At 34.3% G+C, this 25,664-nt stretch overlaps 1 protein-coding gene across 9 annotated transcripts in view; it reads left to right on the top strand.

The window, feature by feature from the left end:
- STPG2 (sperm tail PG-rich repeat containing 2) overlaps positions 1-25,664 on the top strand; it is a 671,193-nt gene that overhangs the window by 377,751 nt on the left and 267,778 nt on the right. For 7 of the 9 annotated variants that reach the window (XM_074396474.1, XM_074396472.1, XM_074396473.1 and 4 more), the window contains one exon: positions 4,877-4,992. In XM_074396474.1, coding sequence (XP_074252575.1) covers positions 4,877-4,992 — 116 coding nt within the window. Of the gene's footprint in view, positions 1-4,876; positions 4,993-25,664 lie in introns of those variants that run through there. The other 2 variants (XM_074396477.1, XM_074396479.1) reach the window with 2 other exon arrangements.

Raw genomic sequence — 25,664 nt, 5'->3', positions numbered from 1 at the left:
ATCTGTGTATTATTGACAGTGCAGTGTTAAAGTCTTCCACTATTATTGTGTGCAAGTCTAAGTCGCTTTGTAGGTCATTAAGACCTTATTTTATGTATCTGGGTGTTCCTGTATTGGGTGCGTACATATTTAGGATCATTAGCTCTTCTTGTTGTGTTGATCCTTTTACCATTATGTAATGCCCTTCTTTGTCTCTTTTGATCTGTGATAGTTTAAAATCTGTTTTATCAGAGACTAGTATCATAACTCCTGCTTTTTTTTCTCTCCATTTGTTTGGTAAATCTTCCTCTATACCCTTATTTTGAGAGTATGTATGAGATACTTTCCTTGCACGTGAGATGGGTTTCCTGGATACAGCACACTGATGGGTTTTAACATTTTATCCAATTTGCCAGTCTGTGTCTTTGATTGGGGTACTTAGCCAATTTACATTTAAGGTTAATATTGTTATATGTGAATTTGATCCTACCATTTTGATGCTAGCTGGTTGTTTTGCCCATTAGTTGACACAATTTATTCTTTGTGTCTTTTCCATTTGGTATGTTTTTGGAGTGGCTGATACTGGTTGTTACTTTCTATGTTTAGTGCTTCTTTCAGGAGCTCTTGTAAGGCAGGCCTGGTGGTGATGAAATCTCTCAGAAATTGCTTGTTCATAAAAGATTTTATTTCTCCTTCGCTTATGAAGCTTACTTTGCCTGGATATGAAATTCCAGGTTGAAAGTTCTTTTATTTATGCATGTTGAATATTGGCCCCTACTCTCTTCTGGCTTGCAGGTTTCTGCTGAGAGAGCTGCTGTGAGTCTGATTGGCTTCCCTTTGTGGGTAACCTGATCTTCCTCTCTGGCTGCACTTAGCATTTTTTTTCCTTCATTTCAACCCTGGTAAATCTGATAATTTTGTGCCTTGGGGTTGCTCTTCTTAAGGAATATCTTTGTGGTGATCTCTGTATTTCCTGCATTTGAATATTGTCCTGCCTTGCTAGGTTGGGGAAGTTCTCCTGGATAATATCTTGAAGAGCATTTTCCATCTTGGATTTATTTTCTCTGTCACATTCCGGTACAACTATCAAACATAGATTAGGTCTTTTAACATAATCCTATATTTCTTGGAGGCTTTGTTCATTTCTTCTCCCTCCTTTTTCTCGCATCTTGTCTTCTCGTTTCATTTCATTGAGTTGATCTTCAGTCTCTGATATCCTTTCTTCTGCTTGGTTGATTTGGCTATAGAAGCTTCTGTATGCTTTGCAAAGTTCTCGTGTTGTGCTTTTTAGCTCATTAAGTCATTTATATTCTTCTTTAAGCTATTTATTCTCGTTAGCATTTCATCAAACCTTTTTCAACGTTCTTAATTTCCTTGAATTGGGTTAGAACATGTTCTTTTAGCACAGAGAATTTTGTTATTACCCACCTTCTGAAGCCTGTTTCTGTCAGTTCATCAGACTCATTTCCATCCAGCTTTTTCCTCTTGCTTGTGAGGAGCTGTGATCCTTGGAGGAGGGTATGTATTCTGGTTTTTGCTGCTTTCATCCTTTTTGTGATGGTTTCTTCTCATCCTTGTTGATTTATCTACCTGTGGTCTTTGTAGTTGGTGACTTTCAGATGGGGTTTTGAGTGGACTTTTTTTGTTGTTGTTGATGTTGAAGTGACTTCTTTCTGTTTTTTAGTTTTCCTTCTAACAGTCAGGTCCCTCTGCTGTAGGACTGCTGGAGGTCTACTCCAGATCCTGTTTGCCTGGGGATCACCTGCAGTGGCTGCAGAACAGTAAGATTACTGCCAGTTTCTTTTTCTCTTATCTTCATCCCAGACGGATACCCACCAGATGTCAGCCTGAGCTCTCCTTTATGAGGTGTCTCTTTGGATATATGGGAGTTGGGGAGCTGCTTGAGGAGACAGTCTTTCTCTTATAGGAGCTCAAGTGCTGAGCTGTGAGCTCCATTGTTCCATTCAGCACTCCTTGGCATGCACGTTTAAGTCTGCTGCAGTGGAACTCATAACTGCCTTTTCCCCAGGCGCTCTGTTCTGGGAAGGTGGGGCTTTATTTATAAGTTCCCGACATGCTGCTGGCTTTTTTCAGAGATATCCTGCTCTGCAAGGAGGTAGCCTAGTCACAGTCTTCCAGCAGAGGCCTTGCTGAGCTGCTGTGCACTCTGCCCAGCTGCTGTGTGAACTTCCTTGTGGCTTTGTTTACAGAGGTATAGTTAGAACTGACTCGGTAATGGTGGACTGCCTCAGTAATGGTGGATTGCCGTGGTAATGACGGACTACCTTGGTAGTGCTGGACTGCCTTGGTAATGGTGGATGCCTTTCCCCTCCAGTCAGAGCTGGACTGTCCCGAGTCCAGCTCTGCTTGCTGTGAAACTCTTAATCCAGGGCATTTCAGATTGCTGGTCTTTATGTGAGTGGGACCCGCCAAGCCAGATCACCTGGCTCCCTGTTTCAGTCCCCTTTTTTCCAGTTGATTGGGGGGCTCTGTCTTCCAGGCATTCTAGGTGCCAGTTGAAACGGCTGCCCATATTTTTGTGAGTTTCTGTGTGGAAACTCGCTGTGCCAGTGGAAACAGCCATGTTGGAAACTTGTGATGCTTTTCAGCCCAGGAATCTCCTGGTCTGTGAGTAGTAATAACTCATTTGGAAATGCAGTGATTACTCACCCTCTGCATTGTTCTCGCTGGGAACTGCACTCCAGAGGTGTTTCTATGCAGCCATCTTCGACTTAGTCTAGATACCTGTATCTTAATTGAAATTATATTAAAATGACTGGGATAGAGCCTGGATGTCCTCCTTTATTTTAAATTTTGAATTGTCCTATATTAATGAAGCTAAAAACATTAAAAATGTTTCATGTGAACCTGTGAGTTTAAAAATATTTTAGATTTTAAATCAACAACAAGAATGTACTTGTCAAAGTAGGTAGATTGAATTGCATACTTGTTAGGGAAATGTAGAGAAATTAATTTTGTATTTTATTAATATCATTATATCTACTCTCCTATTTCACTATTTGTATTTATTGCCAATATTCTATGGCTGAAGTTTTTCTTTTCTCTCTCCATACATTCCTCCTTTATGCCCCCCAATTTAATTTAATTCACTACCATTCTTCTAAAATTATATTCCACATGTTCTGCAGTGTCCTTCCTCAGTCTTCTCTCCTCTTGAAACATTTGTTATAGTAGACCTCTAACATTCTCTGATACACAACATTTGGCATGTGATAGACACTCAATAATATTGTTTAAAATATGAATGAAGAAAAAAATTACCTCTCCCTATCTTCTCTCTGTGAATTTGTACCAGCTAGGTTCCATTCACTAGACCATGGGTCCCCTATCCATGAGCTAAGAATGCATACCTGGCAATGGCCTGTTGGGAACCAGGCTGCCCAGCAGGAGGTGAGCAGAGGGCAAGTGAGATTACCACCTGAGCTCCACCTCCTGTTAGATCAGCCTGACATTATATCATCATAGGAGCTCAAACCCTATCCTGAACTGCACATGTGAAGAGTCTAGGTTGCACACTTTTCATGAGAATCAAGAATCTAACTTGATTCTTAATGTCTGATGATCTCAGGTGGAACGATTCCAACCTGAAACCATCCTCTCACCTCCCTCACTCCCCAACCATCCATGGAAAAATTGTCTTTCACGAAATTGGTCCCTGGTGCCAAAAAGATTAGGGGCCACTGCACTAGACTGTCTCCTTTTTTGACTCTTCTCTTCCCTCCCTGTATATAGCCCCTAAATATTCAGTCCTCTTTCCATACTCTTTGACTTAGAAAAACCTCAACCATTGCCTGTAAGTGAATACTTTCATGCTTATTCTCCAGACCAGCTTTCTCACTGAGCTTCAATCTCTGATTGTCTTCTGGACATTTCTGTTTTGGGTAGCCTGTCATCTTTTCAAGCATAACTAGTTCACAAACAAACTCATAATGTTCCCCTCTAATAGTATCTTCCTTTCATGTCTCCTTATTTCTGTCACAATATTACCTTTTTTATAGCCACTGTTAATGTTTATCATGTTCTAGTCTCTATACATGATGTAGTGTTTGTTGTGCCTCTTAGAAAATGTTGTGAGTTGTTCTTTTCCCCTAGTAATGTGCATAAACTCATTGTTACTATTCCTTCAAGTCATCTCATCCTGTAAAGTACTGCCAGAATTCACTTTCATGACTATTCAATCTAAAACTTTTAAGAGCTACACATTGTCAATTAAAGTGGTTCTCAAATGTTTTTAGAGATGTTGTGAATGAAAATAATTCATACATTTTCTACCTGGGCTTTACCTACAAATTATCCTCTGGTCACTTCCATAAGAATATAGAAGCATTAAAGAATACGATTTGAAACCCATTGACTTAAGTACAAAAATCCTTATTTAGGATTAGGCCCTGTTCCATGCAAACAACGTGTTTACTACATCCAATTGCTTCATATACATTCCATCTTCATGTCTTGATTTCCATAATGTTTAGTGCCCAGAATGCTACTAAAACACCTTTCTGCTTCTTTAAATCCTATTTATATTTACAAATGTAGCTCAAGCACTAATTCCTCACTGAACATGTGAATGAATATTTAGTATATAAGAGTGAACCATCTTCATTCATGATGTATAAATATCTTGAGGGAGTACTGTTTTCTCTTATTTGGAAATTATTGCTGTACTGTAATTATTTGGTAAACAGATGTCACTATTTTACACCTATCATATTTCAAAGATGTAAACCAAATGATTTTAAGCATTCAAAAAAATGGGTCCAAAATTGTTTGTTGCTAATTTTATACATTAAGAACCTGAACTTACTATATCCATATGACCAAAATCAATAATTTTACAACACATTTAATTATAATTTTTACATTTGTTTTCTTTCAGGTCCTGCATCATACAATCCCGTTTTAAGGAAATCTTGCCCCATACCCTTATTTACGAAAGCATCAAAGCGCTTTGTAGAGTCCAGAGAGATTACTCCAGGCCCAGCAACGTATGAGGTTTGTCAGTATTTCTTTCTTATCAATGACACAAGAACAGAATATTTTCCAGAAAGTACTACAAATTTATATATTAAAGTCTGTTCGATATATTTTATTCATATTGCTGATTAACGAAAATATTTTGACTAAAGAAGAGAGTTTTAAAGATGTAGTCTGACATTTAAAAAGAATTAAGAATTTAAGAATTATTTAAACAACTTTTCTATTTCTAAATATGCTCTACAGTATTTATATATATATAATTTATTTATATTCCTATACATTTTAAAATTTACTTGTTTACATACTTGTTTGAATACATACATTGAAATCTCTTAGTATATATTGAAATAATTATCAGAGAGCTCAAAAGAAAGCCCTGCGGATCCACTAAAATCGTGTGTTCATCTTTTATTTTCTTTTAATGAACATGGGTGCTGTATTTAAGTTCATATTAAATAAAGGTATCTTTTAATTTCTGGACCTTCTGATCATAACCTGTTGAATTTTAGAAACTGTTCACAATAGCCTATTATTACCCTTTTGAGAATTAGAATGAAATAGGCTCCCCATTCCCACCTTACTAACTATTGAAAATGAAATTTTTTATAGTAATTTGTAAAAATTAATGTAAGAGTTAATTCCGAGTGCAAACCAAAATGAATATTGCTTTTCGGGGTTAATGACAAGTCCATTTATATTGAACGTATGTTCTTCTCCTTATTTAAAATGTCACAATCTAAGGTCAGGCACAGTGGCTCATGCCTGTAATCCCAGCACCTTGGGAAGCTGAGGTAAGTGGATACTTGAGGTCAGGAGTTCGAGATCAGCCTGGCCAACATGATGAAACCCTGTATCTACTGAAAATATAAAAATTAGCCAGGTATGGTGGCATGTACCTGTAATCTCAGCTACTTGGGAGGCTAGGGCAGAAGAATCTTTGAATCTGGAGGTAGAGGTTGCAGTAAGCTGAGATCATGCCACTCCACTGCAGCCTGGATGACAGAGCAAGACTCCTTCTCAGAAAATAATAATAACGATAATAATAATAATAATAAAATAAGTAAATAAATAAAAACAAATGTCACAGGCTAAATACTTATCAGCATTCCATCGAAGGCATGTTCATAATATAATATCAGAAAATAAAAGAAATTAAAATGAGTAATCGAAGAGTTGTTACTTTGTTAACTGTTGATTCCTCCAAAAAGACAACCCCTGCTGATTAAGCAAAGCTAATTTCATTAAACTTACTTCAGAAAGGGAGAATCTCTAGAGAGTCTTCCTACTGTTTCAGAAGGTGTAAGTCAAGGAGGGTATTAATAAGGTCTTAGGATCTATGCTAGGTGATTTAAGGCAACTCTTGTAAATGGGGAACTGATGAGGACTGTGCAAAGTTTATCAAGTTTTTTTACCTTAGATTGATGGGCACAGTAAGAGAAGATCTTAAAGTAAATATTGATTAATAAGCTATCGGTCTTGACAAGTTAGGTATTTTAGTTGTTCATAGTTTGACAACATTAAATTATATTACAACTTCAGTTAAACAATTTCTCTCCTTTAATAAAACTCAATTTAATGGTATCCACAAATAATAAATGTCAGCCAATCTAATAGTATCATTTTTCATTTTGTGATAGATTCTTCATAAAGGGTGTTCCCACTAGTCTTTCTAGTATTTAAGACATTCTTGCATTTTCTTTCTTAAGATTTTATATGTTTAATATGTTATATTTATACTTTATGATAGGCATTTATTATGCAAAATTATTTCCTATGTCCGAGTAAACATTTATGGGTTTTATAGTGTTGTTTATTAAGGTATTCTTGAAATTTCAGACTAATATTACTGAACTTCAATATAATTTTTCTGTTGAGAACTGAGTCTGTAATTTTTTTTGTCTTCTCAACACCAATTTATTTTCATTGATAATTGAAACCTTTTTAAATAAATACTTTATTCACAATTTTCCATCTTTAAAGATGTTACTTTTAAGTTAATAGGTTGGTAAATTACTAGGTCTCTTTATTATTAACACTAGTAAGTTTAAGTTGGTGACTCTTAAAAACATGTTTGTCTTAAACATTTTACTTTTTTTTTTTACAGAAAAAGATAATTCTAGTAATGCCTGATATAGATTTAGAATTGCAATTCAGTTGTACGTGAAAAATACTTAAATATATGACTTCTGCCATTGAGATAGTTATACATTTTTTATGTCTTATGTCCACAAAGGATCCCAAACTATCCAGTGTTGGTGGTTCATACAATTATATTTTGAAAAACTGGAGCTTTCTTAAATTGTACACCCACAATTATAATGTCGGCTTGTTATTTTCATTCTTTTGTGAATTCTCTCTTGAGTTCCCCAGGTAGAATTAGTTCACTTCTCAGTTTTGGTGGGTGGAGGAAGATCAGAGTTGCTTTTGGAATATATCTTACTTTGCCTATTTTTTTTTCAATTACTAGCTAACCTGTTTGTCATTTTTCCTCCTTCTCGTTATTGATATTTATTGGATTACTGTCATTGACCTTTTTGAAGATCTAATAAAAGCTAAGGAGAAAATGTGTATACAATTTTAGATTTATTAATCTGTAAATGTTTACTTATGATTTCAACAGAGAAATCTCACTATTAAAATCTGAGATTCATGAAGGCAATGATTTATTTAATTGTATATTATTCAAGTTTCACCCACAGAATCTGGCACCTAACAGTATATTAATAAATGTTTATTGAATAAATTAACAAAATGGAAAAATCAGGATTTTCTTTTCATAAATCACTAATATTTATCTAGACATAAACATTTCCTCATTGGGATATATATTTCCTCAGTGAAAATAATATGTATATATTCATTTAAGATAACAATAAATTTTATTGTTTCATTCATATTCTTTTGTTCATATTGAATTAGTCTTCTGACCAAAAAATATATGTATATTTAAGATTTAGGCAAGGCTTCAAATACAATGATTGAGTCAAATATACTGACTTTTTGTTTACTTCAAATATATTGATTTTCTGATATTTAGACAGTGACTATGTGAGAATATTTTTAAAAGCTAGGTAGAAGAAACTTAAATGAATTTAACATTATAAAATCCTTCATCTAAATGTTAGAAAAATATTTAAAGATATAACTCTTAAAAAAGCAAAAATTCCACTGAAATTAATTGAAGTTCAATAACACAATTCACTTTATGGGTGTTATTTTTATTTTTTGCAGGTTATATAATCGCTTGAAAAATGTCAATTAGGAATTAGTTTCAGAGAGAATTTTTAACAGCAGAATTGGGTAGGATAATATAAGTGAGAAAAAATATTAACATGTATAAATCCAGAGCATGTCGAGAATTGGAATCACACTGTATGTGTGATTCCAAAATAGTTTATTACTTATTTTCAGTTCTAAATTTAAAAATTGAGATTCTTATTTTTTATTACTATGGATTAATGCCTTCTTAATTAAAGTCAACAATATTTTAATAAAACATTTATTTGGCTGTGATTTTGTAAACTAGAAATTGATGCATGCGTGTGATTAGTACTAATTAATTAAATTGAATTATTGACTTTATATTACTTTGAAATGTTTTTGATGAAAATTTACACTTAGAAGTTTGAATTCAGACTTCAAATCACATTTTAGGCTGGTAAATATCCCATGAATATTGGGATTTAGAAAATTTCAAAAAAAATTTAGAAAAGGCACAGGAGAACAGATCGTATTGTAATTTCATTTAAACTTCTATTCAAGTAGTACCAAAATTAACAGATATATTTTTATGTAAAGAATTTTAGTCAAACTAAATAAAAAATTATAAAGGAATTCATTTAAAAAATTCTTTTGTTAGCAGATTACCCACTTGTCTAAAACCCTCATTCTGGGTAATTTTAAAGAAGAAATTAGTAGGTATCTTTTTTTTGTTACAGAATAGAATAATTTTGTACTATAGAAATAACAAAATCATTAACATATATGTAATTTAATTATACTTTCACCAAAAGTAGAAAAAACATTTTCTTTCTTTATTCTCAGAAAAATAATGTTAAATGGCAGGAAGATATTTCATAGTGAGTATAGCAGATCTTTAAAAAGTTTTTAATTTCTATGTTATTTTAAATTGCCCTATAAAGATGGTTTTATACCTGATCTTTGTTCCTACCTTTGATTATTCATTAGGGAAAATATTTAGAATTACTGGCAAACAAAGCTTGTCTCTTATTTAAACCTGATACCTCTCAAATTACATGCTAGATCTCATTTGTTTCATCTGCTTAAAGATGTGGTGCCAGCAATTTTTCCCTTTATTTCATCGGTTTGGATATTATAAGATATTTAATACATATCTGTAATTTTTTAGAAATTACTTTTAGTGAGGTAATACTTTAAAATCTTTTCATATTTCTTGAATAATTATTGGCCTATTTATGCTGTTTCCTTTGCGAAGTGAATTTTTGTACATTTTATTTTTCAAGAGAACCATTTGCTTATGAAGATATTAAAACGTACACTGCAGAGTTACATTTGAATTTATTTATTTTTTACTTTTTGTATCTATAATGATATTTTTAAAAACCATTCCTACATTATTTTAGTTGTGTTGCTGTCCCTTTTGCATCATTAGATTTAGATGAGTTGCACTTTGATATTTGTTTTGCCATGCATCAAAGGTATCAATCTTGGAATACCCTTTATTCCATTAGCTTAGCGTATAGATTCAAGAGAGTAGAAAGTCTGACCAAAGTACTTGTATTTGAGTTTCAACGTAACCCCTCATTTGTTATATAATAATGGTTACCAACTTACCTAAGAAATTTTACCATGTTTTGATTATTTGGTAAAATCTATCAAATATTTTCTTTACTTTTAAAAATCATTTTGTTAGGCTTAGAAAGTGTTTCTTCATACCCAAGTTAATTTATTTAATGCATCTTTATTTTCTTTTGGTTTGGATATGGTTTTTATTTTTATTTATTTTATTTTTTAAAGAACTTTTTTTTAAAAGGAAAAAAAGTAAAAGAAAAAGAAAGAAAAAGAGAAAGGAAGAAAAGAAAATAATGAAGGAGAGGAAGAAAGAGGAAGAAGAAGAGGGAGAGAGAACGGGAGTGTTGCTTTATTGCCCAGGCTAGAATGCAGTCTAAAAATGGGTATTGAAAACCTCTTTTATGTCAATAATTGTGCTTAATAATGGAGATAGGGGGAAAAAATGAGGGAAGAAAATAACAAGCAGCCAACCAATATTTCATTTAAACCTATGAGTAGGTGTGATGTGGTACTGATAAGAATGTATATTTTGTGTATTTATTTATTTATTTATTGAGACGGAGTTTTGCTCTTGTTACCCAGGCTGGAGTGCAATGGCACGATCTAGGCTCACTGCAACCTCCGCCCCCTGGGTTCAGGCAATTCTCCTGCCTCAGCCTCCTGAGTAGCTGGGATTACAGGCACGTGCCACCATGGCCAGCTAATTTTTTGTATTTTTAGTAGAGACGGGGTTTCACCATGTTGACCAGGATGGTCTCGATCTCTTGACTTGTGATCCACCCGCCTAGGCCTCCCAAAATGCTGGGATTACAGGCTTGAGCCACTGCGCCCAGCTATTTTGTGTATTTAAAGTGGAGAGTTCTATAAATATTTATTAAGTTTACTTGTTCCAGATCTGAGTTCAAGTCTTGGATATCCTTGTTAATTTTCTGTCTCGTTGATCTGTCTAATATTGATGTTGAAGTCTCCCACTGTTATTGTGTGGGAGTCTAAGTCTCTTTTTAAGTCTTATGTATCTGAGTGTTCCTGTATTGGGTGCGTATGTATTTAGGATCATTAGCTCTTCTTGTTGCATTGATCGTTTTATCATTATGTAATGTCCTTCTTTGCTTCTTTTGATCTTTGTTGCTTTAAAGTCTATTTTATCAGAGGTGAGAATTGCAACTCCTGCTTTTTATTTATTTAGTTTTGCTCTCCATTTGGTTGGTAAATCTTTCCCCATTTCTTGTTTTGAGTCTTTGTGTATCTTTGTATGTGAGATGAGTCTGGATGCAGCGTACCAATGGGTTTTGGCTGTGTCTTTTGATTGGGAGATTTAATCGATTTAAATTTAGGATTGATGATAATATACGTGAGTTTAATAGTGCCATTTGATGTTAGCTGGCTGTTTTGCCCATTAATTGATGTAAATTCTTCATTATGTTGATGCTCTTTACTTTTTGGTATGTTTTTGGAAAAGCTGATACTGGTTGTTCCCTTTCTATGTGTAGTGCTTCTTTCAGAAGCTCTTGTAAAGCAGGCCTGGTGGTGATGAAATCTCTGAGTACTTGCTTGTTCACAAAAAAGATTTTATTTTTTCTTCGCTTGTGAAGCTTAGTTTGGCTGGATAGGAAATTCTGGGTTGAAAGTTCTTTTCTTTAAGAATGTTGAATATTGGTCCCCACTCTCTTCTGGCTTGTAGGGTTTCTGCTGAGAGATCTGCTTTGAGTCTGATAGGCTTCCCTTTGTGGGTAACCTGACCTTTCTCTCTGGCTTCCCGTTAGTATTTTCTCCTTCATTTCAAACCTGGTTAATCTGAAGATTATGTGCCTTGAGGTTGGTCTTCTTGAGGAATATCTTTGTGGTGTTCTCTGTATTACCTGGAGTTGAGTATTGTCCTGATTTGCTAGGTTGGGAAAGTTTTCCTGAATAATATCCTGAAGAGTATTTTCCAGCTTGGATTCATTCTTTTCATCACATTCAGGTACACCTATCAAACGTAGATTAGGTCTTTTCACATAGTCCCATATTTCTTGGAGACTTTTCTCATTCCTTTTTATCCTTTTTTCTTTAATCTTGTCTTCTCATTTTATTTCATTAAATTGATCTTCGACCTCTGATATCCTTTCTTCTGCTTGATCAATTCGGCTATTAAAACTTGTGCATACTTCACGAAGTTCTCGTGTTGTATTTTTCAGCTCCATTAATTCACTTATATTTCTCTCTAAATTGTCTATTCTCGTTAGCATTTTGTCAAACCTTTTTTCAAAGTTCTTAGTTTCTTTGCATTGGTTTAGAACAAGTTCTTTTAACTCACAGAAGTTTCTTATCAACCACCTTTTGAAGCCTACTTCTGATAATGGAACACACTCGTTCTCCATCAGGCCTTGTTCCATTGCTGATGAGGAACTGTGATCCCCTGTAGAGGGAGAGGCATTCTGATTTTGGATATTCTCAGCCTTTTAGGCTGGTTTCTTTCCTTCGTTATAAATTTATCTATCTGTAGTCTTTATAATTACCGATTTTCTAATTAGGTTTCTGAGTAGGTGTCCAACTTGTTGATTCCCAGTGACAGAATCTGAGCAACACACTGTGCTGGCCAAAACAGCAGCGATAAGATTCGTGGTGCTTTTCTGCCCAGGAATCTCCAGTCTGGCTTCCTTCTTGAGTCCATCCTTCAATCAGCTAAATAGGTGACTCTGCCTTCCTGGAGCTCCAAACATCGGCCAAAAGGACCCAATCTTGTTTACTCTGCAGCAAGAACTGTCGTGGCAGCCACAAAAGTCACGCTGGCGACCCGGGGGGCTCCTCTGCTGGGAATCTCCTGGTCCATCAGCAACAAAAATTCGTCTGAAAATGTGGCATCCTCTCATTCTCTGTGCTTTCACTGGGAGCTACAATCCCGAGCTGCTAGCGATCAGCCATCTTGGATCTCTCATGGTTTTTATTTTTGTCTTCGATTCTATACTACCTTATGTATTTACTTTGGTATTAGGTTTGACAGATCAATCTTTCCTACCTTCTTTCCACTTATAATTTGGACTGTCATCTTTATTATTCATCCAATTACTATTCAGAAGGCACACCCATCATAATATTTCTTTCTATTGCAGTTATTCTAACACTCTCATAGGTAACTCTTTCATACCTTCTCTGTTCTAAAATCTCTAATGCTTCCCTTCACCTTCCATCCTCTTTTATTTTTTGAAACTATTTTCATGTTTTTGAACCAGGGTCTCAACTCTGTTGCCCAGGTTGGAGTGCAGTGGTACAATCACAGTTCACTGCAGCCTCAACCTCCTAAGCTCAAGTAATTCTCTCACCTCAGCCTCCCAGGTAGCTGGAACTACCAGCACTCACCACTATGCCTGGCTAATTTCTTGTATTTTTTGTAAAGATGGAGTTTTTTCCTGTTGCCCAGGCTGATTTTGGATTTCTGGAAGCTATCCAACTGCCTCTGCCTCCCAAAGTGCTGAGATTGCAGGCATTAAACCACTGTGCCTTTGCCTCTCATCCTCTTTTAGTTAATGCCTTCAGACGTTTTACTGAAAATTTCTGCAAGGTCCTATCAGCACATCACTTTACCCAGAAGCACTTCTACATATTTGTTCCGCTTATCCTCCTGATGCTGAACTGTCTTGCCTCCTACTTAAGCCTAGTACCTTTAATTACCAGCTAGATTTCATTTGCTTTATCTGCTCAAAGATGTTGTACCAGCAATTTCTCCCTTTACTTCATTTTTTTTTCTCTCTGGTAAATCATTTATGTAAACATACAACCATTTTGCATTTCTTCCAATATAAAAATATCTCTCAGGTTCATTTTTCCTTCAACTAAATCCCTCTTTCTGTATTTTCTTCTTTAAAAAGCTACTTCAAGTACTAGTATACATTCATTGTTTCCATTTTCTCTTTTCTTATTCTCTTTTAATTTGACACTTATAAGGCTTTCTCCCCAACTACTCAACAGAAACTGCTTATCAGTGACTTTGATAACTCTTTTGCCCAATCCTTCGGTAGATGCCATGATGAATCTCCTTATTTTACTTAACCTAGCAGCAGTATTTAATATAATGGGTCATTCTTCTTGGAAATGTTCACTATGCCCTAATTTGGGTTTCTAGACTACCATTCCCTCTGTGTCTGAGTTGGTTTTGGCTACTTTAACAAACTACCAGAGACTCGGTGGTTTATAAACAACAAAAATTTTTTTTCTCATAGCTCTGGACACTGGAAAGTCCTAGGTAAAATTTAGTATTTTGTTAGGGCCTTCTTCCAGACTCACAGACAGCTGTCTTCTTGCTGTGTCCTCACATGGCAGAAGGGCAAAGGAGCTCTCTTTTATAAGGGTCTAATTCCATTCACCAGGGCTCTACCTCAGGACCTAATCACCTGCAAATGCCAACTTCGTAATACTATCACACTGGGGGTTAGGATTTCAACATATGGATAGACAGTAAGTAGAGATGGAAGCAAATTCTAGGGCATTAGTCTATTTTGCTTCTGACAAGCTACTCGCAGGAGATAAGCAGGTGTTGATTATATGTGTCTAGTCCTCTGTTATCTGCTTTTATCAGAAGGGCTACATTTCCTATGCTTCATATATTATATACTTGCATGAAATTATGTTAGAAAAGGAATTCCATTACTTACAAATAAAAAGAAAAATTCAAAGCTACAGTTATAGGGAAAAGGGAAAATGTAGATTCATGGGATCAGGAGAAAATAGTATCAATCGCATTATGATCACTTGATAGCTCAGATACATGGATAAAACTACTATAAATGTACAAAAATATATTGGAAAAAAGCATTTATTACAGTACTTGATATACAGTGGGGCCATTTGTTATAGTTATTGTTACTGTTACCTTTGTTTCATGGCTATATTCAATTATTTCTAGTTTGTAAATATGATCTTAGTCTGATAAAGGTTCTGAATCTAAAAATGAAAAATTTGTATTCTGAAATATACAGCAATCTGGTAAGGAGAAACTATATATAAATGTTTTAGTTATAATAAAATAATTATTGTTTGGGAATAGGTGAAAGATACCAAGATGATAGAGTAAAGAATTTCTTTTCTGGGTGCAATGGCTCATGCCTATAATCCCAACCCTTTGGGAGGCCAAGGTGGGCAGATCACCTGAGGTCAGGAATTCAAGACCAGGCTGGCCAACATGGTGAAACCCTGTGTAAACTAAAAATACAAAAATTAGCTAGGTGTGGTGGCATGAACCTGTTGTCTCAGCTACTCAGGAGGCAGAGGAATGAGAATCACTTGAACCTGGGAGGTGGAGGTTGCAGTGAGCTGTGATCACATTACTACACTCCAGGCTTAGTGACAGAGTGACAAAAAAGAAAAAAAAGAAAAAAAAGGAATTTTGAAGTTAGACAAAGGAAGTAAGTAAGCCTTCAGAAAGTATTTTATATGAAATATAAGAGCAATGGGAGTTTTTTACTTAGGTAAGCCAATGAGGCTTATTCAGGCAAAGGAAACAGTATATGTAAAGTCAAAGAGGCACTGGAGAATAGAATATCCTTGGCAAGATTTTATTGTTAGTATTACTAAAATATAAAATGGATAGAATATTAGATATGTAGGTAGCGTTAGATCACAAAGCATATCAAAATAGTGTGATTTAAATTTTCTCCTCTGAGCTATAGACTCTGAAGATTTCTGAGTAGTATTATAATGTTGCATGTTAATATAAATCAAGCAAAACCCAGTGTTTTATTTTTAATATTTTCAGATTTTTTCCATATTTTTTCTTGATAAATTACTGATAAGGAATGATAAAGCATGATTTAAATTATATATGCTTTTAAATATTGAATGACAATTTCTAAGTTTATTTCTAATGTTCATATTATCCTAGAAAATTTTCAAGTGTAGCTGTGAAATATATTTTAGAATGTGACCTAAACTTCTGCCTTTAAAAACTCAATTTTATACCTTAGTTTTAAATTTTGTGGGACAGTATTGTATATTATTTGAAAATGTAATTTAAACTTTTGGTTTTAGAAATTGCATTTGCACTTCAATTGTAAAGGTCATGGCACATTTCTTAAAACCCCAAAGTGAATGCTTAAAAGCTTCCTTTCATTTGCCATTCCTAAAAGGTCCTTGACTCTTCATGGACTACAACCTTGCTTTAATTCTCTTACTTCATTTCTTCTGACAGAGGTCTTGATATTATTTTGAACTCCCTAAGTTATTAAATTTTAGGGGACAGATTATGTTCTGTCCTGTAAAATCTATTTTCAGCCTATAGTATTAGGCCTTGGGATATCTGTCCGAGGTATGATCTTCTCTGAGTTACATTGAGAGGAATCCAGACATATTATGTAAGTAGTTCTTATATTGGAATAGAGAAAGATCTTTGGATCTTATGGATAGCTTTCAGCCCAGAAAGATCATTTGGATGATTATATATTATGCATCGTTTTCATGGAGTTCATAAACTCTTTTAAGGTGTGATGGTTAATACTAAGTGTCAATTTGATTGGACTGAAGGATACAAAATATTGTTTCTAGGTGTGTCTGTGAGGGTATTGCCAAAGGAAATTAACATTAGAGTCAGTGGGCTGGGAAAGGCAGTTCCCCCCATCTCCTTAATCTGGATGGGCACCATCTAATCAGCTGTCAGCATGGCTAGAACATAAAGCAGGCAGAAAAATGTGAAAGGATAAGAATAGACTAGCCTCACAGACTACATCTTTCTCCCATGCTGGATGTTTCCCGCCCTTAAACATCAGACCCCAAGTTCTTCAGTTTTGGGACTCATACTGGCTTTCCTTGCTCCTCAGCTTGCAGATAGCCTATTGTAGGACCTTATGATCATGTGAGTTAATAATAAATTTCCATATATATATACACACACACAAACATATATATATATATATACACATATATACACATATATGTGTATATATATCTCCTATTAGTTCTGTCCCTCTAGAGAACCCTGACTAATACAGATTTTGGTAACATGAGTGGTTCTAGAACAACAGAATATTAATGATGGAGTTCTTTTGTTGGTTTTAGGGTTTCTGAAGTTGGCTGCTTAATATGATTAGACTCCAAAATACTAAGACTCTACTTCTAGTAGTATAGAGAACACTGATAGTCCTTGGCATGAACTGTTTAGAGAGTTATGCAAAATAAATGCATTTGACACTCCTGATTCACTGCTCGTGAGAAGCAAGGAGTCTGGTGACTTTATACCTAATACTTTTGACCATATGTGGAGAACTAAGGAACATAAGGAAGCTGGTTGGTTGCTTCAAACTTCAGTGGACAAAGTAATGAAAGGAAATGATGAACCCAGGGATTCTAACTCCTGGTTTCAGAAGCAGATACTGAACCTCAAATCTGCTAAGATTGCCCTCAGTGAGAGTCTTATCTCCTGTAGAGAAAGACATGAAATTCTGGAAAAATAGACATAACTCTTATCATGCAGGTGGCTGACATGCAACAAAAGGTGCATACACAGCCTTGCCAGGTGTTTACTGTTAAGCTGAGGGCATTGATTATAAAAGAATAGAACCCTACAACTTGGAATGGGGATGTGTGGGAGGACTCTAATGAAGCTGGGGACACTGAGCTTGTAAACTCTGATAAAGCTTTTTTTTTTTTTTTTTTGCCAGAAAAGATAGTTTCCCCCTCCCCAGTAATGGCAGTATTTCCTCCATGACCCATGCTGCCATCAGCCATACCATCTTTGTCTGAGGAGATAAACTCTGCATTGCCTGAGGAAAAAGTGATGGCCTCCCCTGAATTAGTTGCCAGGCAAGATAATGTTGATTCTCTTCAGAAGCCACCCCATTAGCTTCTAGACCTATAAATAGACTAAAGTCCCAGTGGGCCCCTAAAGGTGAGGTTGAGAGTGTGACCCATGAGGAGGTGTGTTACACTTGAAAAAATTGCTTGAGTTTTCTAATTTATAAAAACAGGAATCTGGAGAACAGGCATGGGAATGGATATTAAAGATGTGGGATAATGTTGGAAGGAACATAGAGTTGGATTAGGCTGAATTTATTGATTTTTTTGGGGGGCCCACTAAGTAGGAATTCTGCATTTAATGTTGCAACTCAGAGAGTTAAAAAAAGGTTCTAATAGCTTATTTGTTTGGTTACCTGAAATAGGGATTAAAAGATGGCCCACTGTAAGTGAGCTGGAATTGCCTGATCTCCCTTGGTTAGATGCAGAGGAAGGGATCCAAAGGCTTAGGGAGATTGGGAAGGTGGAATGGATTAGTCACTTTAGACCTTTGTTGACAGCATTACCTCATGTGGGCAGGGCTTGCTGGGTGTGCTGTAAGAAGTGGAGTTGTGGTTCCTGGTCCAATAGAGTTATGTTCCCAGAGGGATTATGGCTGCCTCTGCTACACCACATAGGTCACCAAGGAAGTAAGGGAAAGCTGACAATCACAGTCCTCACCCAGCTCCCAAACAGCCTATACCTGAAAAGGTTGGTGTTAATTTCACAATGCCTGCCCACCCACCCAACAGCATAGTTTATTTTCAGGCAGCTGCTGAACAGGACTTAGAACTTGCCCCAGGCTATAAGACTCAGCAGAGAAAGCAAACTGGCTTACAGTTCCTCAGCTGTCGCATAAGAGCCTGCAGTAGCAACCCACCTCCTTCAAAGGGTCTGTGGATTCTCTCAGCTTTCCTGATATGTTTCTATGATAGTTCTTGGAGAAAAAGTTCATGATGTGGGTTTCCACATGCTGCCCTGTCCTTCCAAGTGGGAGCTGCAAGTTTGTCCTGCCTTCTAACTGCCGTCTTCCGATTTCAAAAGTCACACTCATTGTTAAAAGTGCTCTGAATGAAAAAGACTACCTAAACAGGCTTTATGTAAGCAACAAGGCTGTTTATTCACTCGAGTTTGAGTAGGCTGAGTCCAAAAAGAGTCAGCAGAGGATGGTGGGATAGGAGCTGGTTTTATAGGTTGGGGGTAGGCAATGGAAAGGTACAGTTTAGGGCTTTTTTTTTTTTTTTTTGCAAGTCGGTTGGTGGGCAGGGTGTCATAGGGTCCAGTGTCACAAGGTTGACTATCAGTTTAGGCAGGAACCGTGGTAGAATGTCACAAGGTTGGTTAATCAGGCCACAGGATCCAGTGTCATAAGGTTGACTTATTAGTTGAGGTAGGAACAGTGATGTAATGTAGCAAGGTCAGTTAATCAGGCACTGTAGGAGCTAGCTGTTCTCCTTTTGTGGTTTTCTTGTTATCTCAGACTTTCTGGCTCTGGGAGGCCAACTGGAGGTGTATGTATGGGTCACAGGGGTTACCATATCTTGACTGTAGTGTATTCCATGGTACAGTCAGTTCAAAGACCATTGCACTAATTACATTCTTACAGGATATTGGCACTCAGGTGCAATAATGTTTCATCTTCTTGGATTCTGTCATTGATATTAACCTAGTCATCGCGGAGAGGATTGATTCAGCTTGTTTAATTGCGTGATTAACAATTCTACTCTTGAAGAACAGCGTGTATGGCAACAAAATATGTTCTTCTACTCATAGGTTTTCAGAGTCCCAAGTTTTGTTATTTGCTTTTATCTTGTTTTTTTTTTTTTTTTTTTTTTTTTTTTTTTTCTTCTTATCACTTTTCTTTCTCAGCTTTAGAGGAAGTTGAAAAAAAGAAATATTAATTGAATCATGTAAATTAACAGCCAGAGATCTAAACAAAAACCACCTATATTCAACCAGGGTTGCTTAAACAAGCTTGAGCACCTAAACTCTCTCTTTCTGCAGTGTGAGCTATTTGCCAGATATGTTATGGAGAGAGATGTTAGGTGATTGCTTTTCTCAGTACTGGTTAAGAATGTTGGACCTTGGAGGGAGGATGGATGCAGCAAACTACCATGGCATGTGCATACCTATGTAACAATTCTGCATGATTTGCACATGTACCCCAGAACTTAACATATTATAAAACAAAACAAAACAAAACAAAAAAACGGAATGTTGGATCTTGGAGCAAACTGTCCCTATCATTTTGTATAATCATTATACATCAGGAATGGTCCTCAGTTTCTATACATAGGACCTATTGCCTATTCTTGGTGGTACTTTATTAGTCCTGACTTGCTCATAGAGATTTCCGGTTTTGCCTGAAGACTAAAAATGGCTACCTTCTGGCTACCTCCTGTTGTCAGTGGCCTACAGTTTTGTAAGATAGTCCATTTTGTGTCCATTTTGTATCAAGAAAACATTAATTTCTTGATAATTAACTCTGATATGATAGCTTGAACTTAATTATTATGAGTGTGAAATATATGAGTCATTTGAGTAGCTATTGTCAGTAAAATATATAAAAAATCAATTACTCTAATTTACTGAGAAAAATGGTAAGGATAGATTTCACCTTGTAAAAAAAGTGCTACTTTTTAATCTTTAATTATTGGAAGCTATATTTAAAAAGCGCTGGTCTAGATAAAGTGATATTGCTTCAATAACTGCTTTATTGATTTAAATATTCCTAAAGTGTAAAATTAGTTTTAAGTCCCCTAAACTCTGAAGTATTAGTGAGGATTTTAGAGGAATTATTTCCAATTTTAATACAAAAGAAAAATGGAAAATTCCTTTTGAGTATGATTTTATGCAGCATAAAATTATGGAGAGAGAAGATATATATTGTTTTGGATATTTCTATCCTTGTAAAATTTTCAGGTAAAAATATTGACAGTCCTAATTATCTTTCTGACTTGTTTTCATAAAAACTGAAGATTTTTTCAAGGAAGACTTCCTTTTGACAGACTTGTATCTTAAATAGTATTAAATGTTTAAAAACTAAATAATGTTCTTAAAGGTTGTTTCTTATGAACAGTAGTGTTCTAAACATTTCTATAATTAGAGTTATGATATCATTCAATCTCTTTATTGTGCCTCATGTTATTATTAAATTTTCATTAAAATTTGTTTTCTTCCAAAGAGGAGAAAAACTTTTCTAGCAAATACATTATTTAATATTCATATAAAATATCAATCTACTTTCCTATTTGAAAGTTATTTGTAATTGTTTTTGTATACAAAATTGCAAATATCACAACCATGATCAATTATTGCAACATTTTCCCCTTGTAATAATAAACAGTTCGGAGGGAATAGAAGTAAATCTCCTAAATGTACTTCCTGTATATATGACAGTCTTAAATATCACTTTTTCTACATGTGATACATGCTGCTCTATATTTAATCAAAATACATATTGTGTTTATTATAAATAAATAAACAGCAAAATATTTACTATGTTTGTTAGTTTCTTGATGATAGGAAGGAAGACAAGGATAAATAGCTTTTTATAAATATAAAAAGTTTTACATCATTTCTTTTAAAACCTTAAGTGCTTTGCTCTCAGTCTTGTATTATTTTCCTTTTTGTGACCAAAAAAGTTGACCAGGCAAGTAAAACCACCTCAGACAGCACATTCAGTTGTATGTAAAGGTTATTTAGTCTCTTTTGTGAGACAGTATAATGCTCAGTATTGAAGTAACAAATATACTTTAAAATTATTTTTTATTTCTATAGCAGAAAATATATTAGTTACAAAGATTGATGTTTTATTCTATTTGTAAATTAATTTATAAAAATGCTATATATATATATATATATATATATGTATATACACACACACATACATACATACATATATCTTTCTGACCTCTTTCCGGAGTGAAGAAAAGATCTTAGATTAGATTTTCTGGTATAATAAATACTTAATAATTATTTGGTGAATGAATAAATTTGGTGTCAGTTTATCCTATAATAGTAAATCATTATTTTCTTCATTATTCTATAAGATTCTTTCTATATTCATTTCTATACATCCAGCAATTTCATTTTACTGTTGGAAGATCAGATAAATGTGTGACCTGAAGTTTTGACATAATCTGATACCTATTAGACATAACTAAGACCTAAGATTGTCTTTTTAAAAACCTTGTCATCATTGTCATTTTCAAGAAACTCTGAACTTTTTTCTTAGGAATGTCATGTTTTTGTATTTATACATTTATTTTCTTTAACGTGAACTTGCCCTAATTGAACTTTATTACATTTAAGATATTCGATGAATATTTATAATTCCACCTACATACAACCTACTCAATAACTTGATAGAAGTGGTACATAAAAAAAGCAGATTTTCAGATTTCCTATTTTTCTAGCTAAACTAACTTTTAGAAATTTACTAAAGATTTTCATCATTTGCATTTTAAATAAATATTTGTTCAAATTATATCCTAGTGTTTGAATAAATGTTAAAAGTTAAACTCAGAAGTACTAAATTTCAAGATTGAACAACTTCTTGGTTATAGACATTTATGAAGATTGCTTTTAGATCATAAAATTTGGGAGTTTAAGGATACTTAATTTTATTCTTTAATATATTCTTTTATTTTATTCTTTTATTGAACATCTATGGAATGCAGAAGACTAAACTAACACTGTAAAGGAAGTGCTTCCACAAAATTAATTTTGAAAAGACACAAGTTCTTCTTTTATTTTATTTATAAATTATATTCAAAAATTCCCTTTTTAGTTCTAATTTTGTCCTGCTAATTTTTTAAGAAGTAAATTCATCCTCAAATCTGTCTGTCATTCCACATAGGTGGGAAACAAAGGCTGAGAATCTTAAGTTTCAGTGCATAGGGCCAGGCATGGTAACTCAAGCCTGTAATCCCAGCACTTTGGGAGACTGAGGCAGGTGGGTCACCTGGGGTCAGGAGTTTGAGATCAGCCTGGCCAACATAGTGAACCTACATCTCTACTAAAAATGCAAAAATTAGCTGGGTGTGGTGAGGTGAGTGGAGATTGTAACACTGCACTCCAGCCTGGGTGACAGAGTGAGAGTCTGTCTGAAAAAAAAAAAAAAAAGATTCAGTGCGTATACTTTTACTTATTCTATTGATTCTGAACTTAAATCAGAGAGCTTATTAAAATGGTAAGTATGTCATTTGAGAGAAAATGAAAATGTACATTTGAGAAACTGTCATAAAAATAATAATTTTAGAGAAAAAGTAAATACTAATTCATAACACTAAGTGCAATGCATTTAGTACCGTGATATATTTTATCAAATGGGGTTTCAGGATTTTTAGCTAGTGAAAAAATAATTTTAAAATCACCTCATAAATAAGAGGTATTATTTGTGAACAAATAAATATTAACATTGTCAAAATTGAAACATGTTTTAAAAATTGGAGAGTAAGTGAATGAATACTCATTAAAAGTTGAGAATACTAGCCTTCTCTCAATTTACCTGTGGAAGGCTGACATTCCAGAATTTTAACATCCAACAAGAGTTATTGTCTGAGGAAGTGAAGAGCTGTAATTTAAAAAAGAAGCAAAAATGAATTGAAAGGTGTGAATAGTGAGGTTTTTGCTAATGAAATGGCTGAGTTACATTATCCAAGATTAGATTGAGAAGCCTTAGCCATGACTAGAGAGTTTGCAATCAAGCTTTAGTATCCTAAGCATGTGTGGCAAGAACGCAAATGAGTCCGGCAGGATCAACAGAAAATTGAGTCCAATATGAAAGAGAGAGAGAGAGAGAGAGAGAGAGAGAGAGAGAGAGAGAGAGAGAGAACATTTAATGGATTTCCATTTTATAAGGAGTATGTTTGAAGACTGAGTGCTGTTACCTGAAATAAATAATATGCTTTTTCTTCCATTCTTACCCCCAAACAATACACATTCTCTGACCTCATCTACAATTCAATTATACAAATCATATAACATTATGAATTTCGAGGGTCAACAATGTTAAATATTGACAATTTAATATAGTCTGACCTAATACTATTCTCTATTCTTTGTGTCACACATTGTATCAGTCAGACTGTTCTCCCTGCCTTTTTACAAAAATGGACATTATTTTTAGATCAGTTTTAGATTTATAAAAAATTTTGCTGAAAGTACAGTCTTCTTATTATATCCCCTAGTTTTTGATGTTATTAAATTCTTACATTATTCTTGCTGTTATTAAATTCTTGATAGTTTTGTTACAACTGATGAAATGATGTTGAAACATTGTTATTAAATAAATTCCATAATTTACATTAGTGTTTACTCTGTGTTGTAGAGTTCTATGGATTTCTACAAATGCACAATGTCCTGTATCTCCTGTGTAGTATCATACATAGTAGTTTCATTGCCTTAAAAAGGCTCTATGCTTTACCTATTCATGCCTTCATCCCTTCCTCTGACCCCCTGGCAATCATGATCTTTTTACTATCTGCAGTTTTACTTTTTCAAGAATATCATACAGTCATACAGTATATAGCTTTTTCAGACTGGCTTTTTTCACTTAATATGCATGTTCCTCTATGTCTTCCCACAGCTTGATAACTCATTTATTTTTCTCACCGAATAACACTACATTGTATGGATATTCCATAGTTTATCCATTCACCCATTGAAGGAAGTCTTGGTTGTTTCTAATTTTGACAATTATGAATAAAGTTCTTATAAACATTCATGTGCAGGGTTTTGTCGATATAAATTTTGCATTTTCACCAGCAATGAAAGAATTCCTATTGCTTCACATCCTCATCAAAATTCTTTATTGTCAGTGTTTTGGATTTTAGCCATTCTAGTAGGTATGAAGTGGTATTTTATTATTGTTTTAATTTGTAATTCCCCAATGGCATATTATTTTGAGCATCTTTTCATATGCTTATTTGCCATCTGTATGTCTTCTTTAGTGAGATCTGTTCATATCTTTTTCCCATTTTATAATTTTTTAAAAATTGTGTATTTTGGATAAAAGTCCTTTATTTAAAATACATATGTTTTGAAAATGTATTCTTGAAAATGTCTATTTGTTCCAGCACCATTTTCTTTGTTGAAAAGATTATTCTTTCTCCATTGAACTCTTTGGTCTTTTACCAAAGATCAGTTTACTGTATTTGTGTTGATCTATTTCTGGGCTCTCTATTCTGTTCCACTTATCTATTTGCTTGTTCTTTGGCAGATACCTCACTGGCTTGATCACTGTAGCTTTATACTTTACAATTAGTCTTGAAGTAGGGTACTGTTAGTCCTCTGACTACTCTTAATATTTTCTTGACTATTCTGGATCTTTTGCCTTTCTATATAAATTTTAGAATGTTTATTGATATCACAAAGTAACTTTCTGAAGTTGACATAATAAAGTGTTTTTACTTATGAACTTAAAATACTACTTTATTTGTTTATATCTTGGATTTATTTCATAAAAGTTCCATAGTTTCCCTCATATATATCTTGTATCTATTTTGTCAAGTTTAAGTATTTTGGGGAGAGCTAATGTAAATGGTATTGTGTTTTAATTTCTAAATTCAATTGTTTGTTGCTGTTTTATAGGAAAGCAACTGACTTTTGTATATGTTTTGTATCCTGCAACTCTGCTATAGATTAGTTCCAGAAGGATTTCATTTCTTTGAAGTTTTCTATATAGACAACATATCATTTTCAACAAAGAAAATTGTATTTCTTTCTTCCCAATTTGTATACCTTTATTTAGTTTTCTTTTTTATTGTATTAACTAGGACTTACACAATTATATAGACTAGTAGTGGTGAGAAAAGACGTAATACATTTCTTGTTCCTGATCTTATGAGAAAAGCATCTGGTGTTTCAACATCAAATATGATGTTAGCTATAGATTTTTTGGTAAATGTTATTTATCAAGTTGAAGAGCTTCCCATTTATTCCTAGTTTGCAGAAAACTTTTGTTATGAATGGATATGGATTTTGTCAATTTTTTTTGCATATATTGACATGATCACATGATTTTTTCCTGACCAAAACTCTTTATAAATATGTTAATGATAGACGTAGTTGCAGTCACACTAGTGGTATTTACTAGGGACATAGTCCTTGTCTATGTAATGCTTTTAAAGCAGAATGTACCTCTCTGTCAGTGTTGCTAATTGTAAATA

This window comes from Saimiri boliviensis, chromosome 3 (assembly GCF_048565385.1).
Source record: "Saimiri boliviensis isolate mSaiBol1 chromosome 3, mSaiBol1.pri, whole genome shotgun sequence".
In the NCBI taxonomy this organism is placed as follows: Eukaryota; Metazoa; Chordata; class Mammalia; order Primates; family Cebidae; genus Saimiri; species Saimiri boliviensis.
This window is presented reverse-complemented; position numbering and strand designations above follow the sequence as displayed.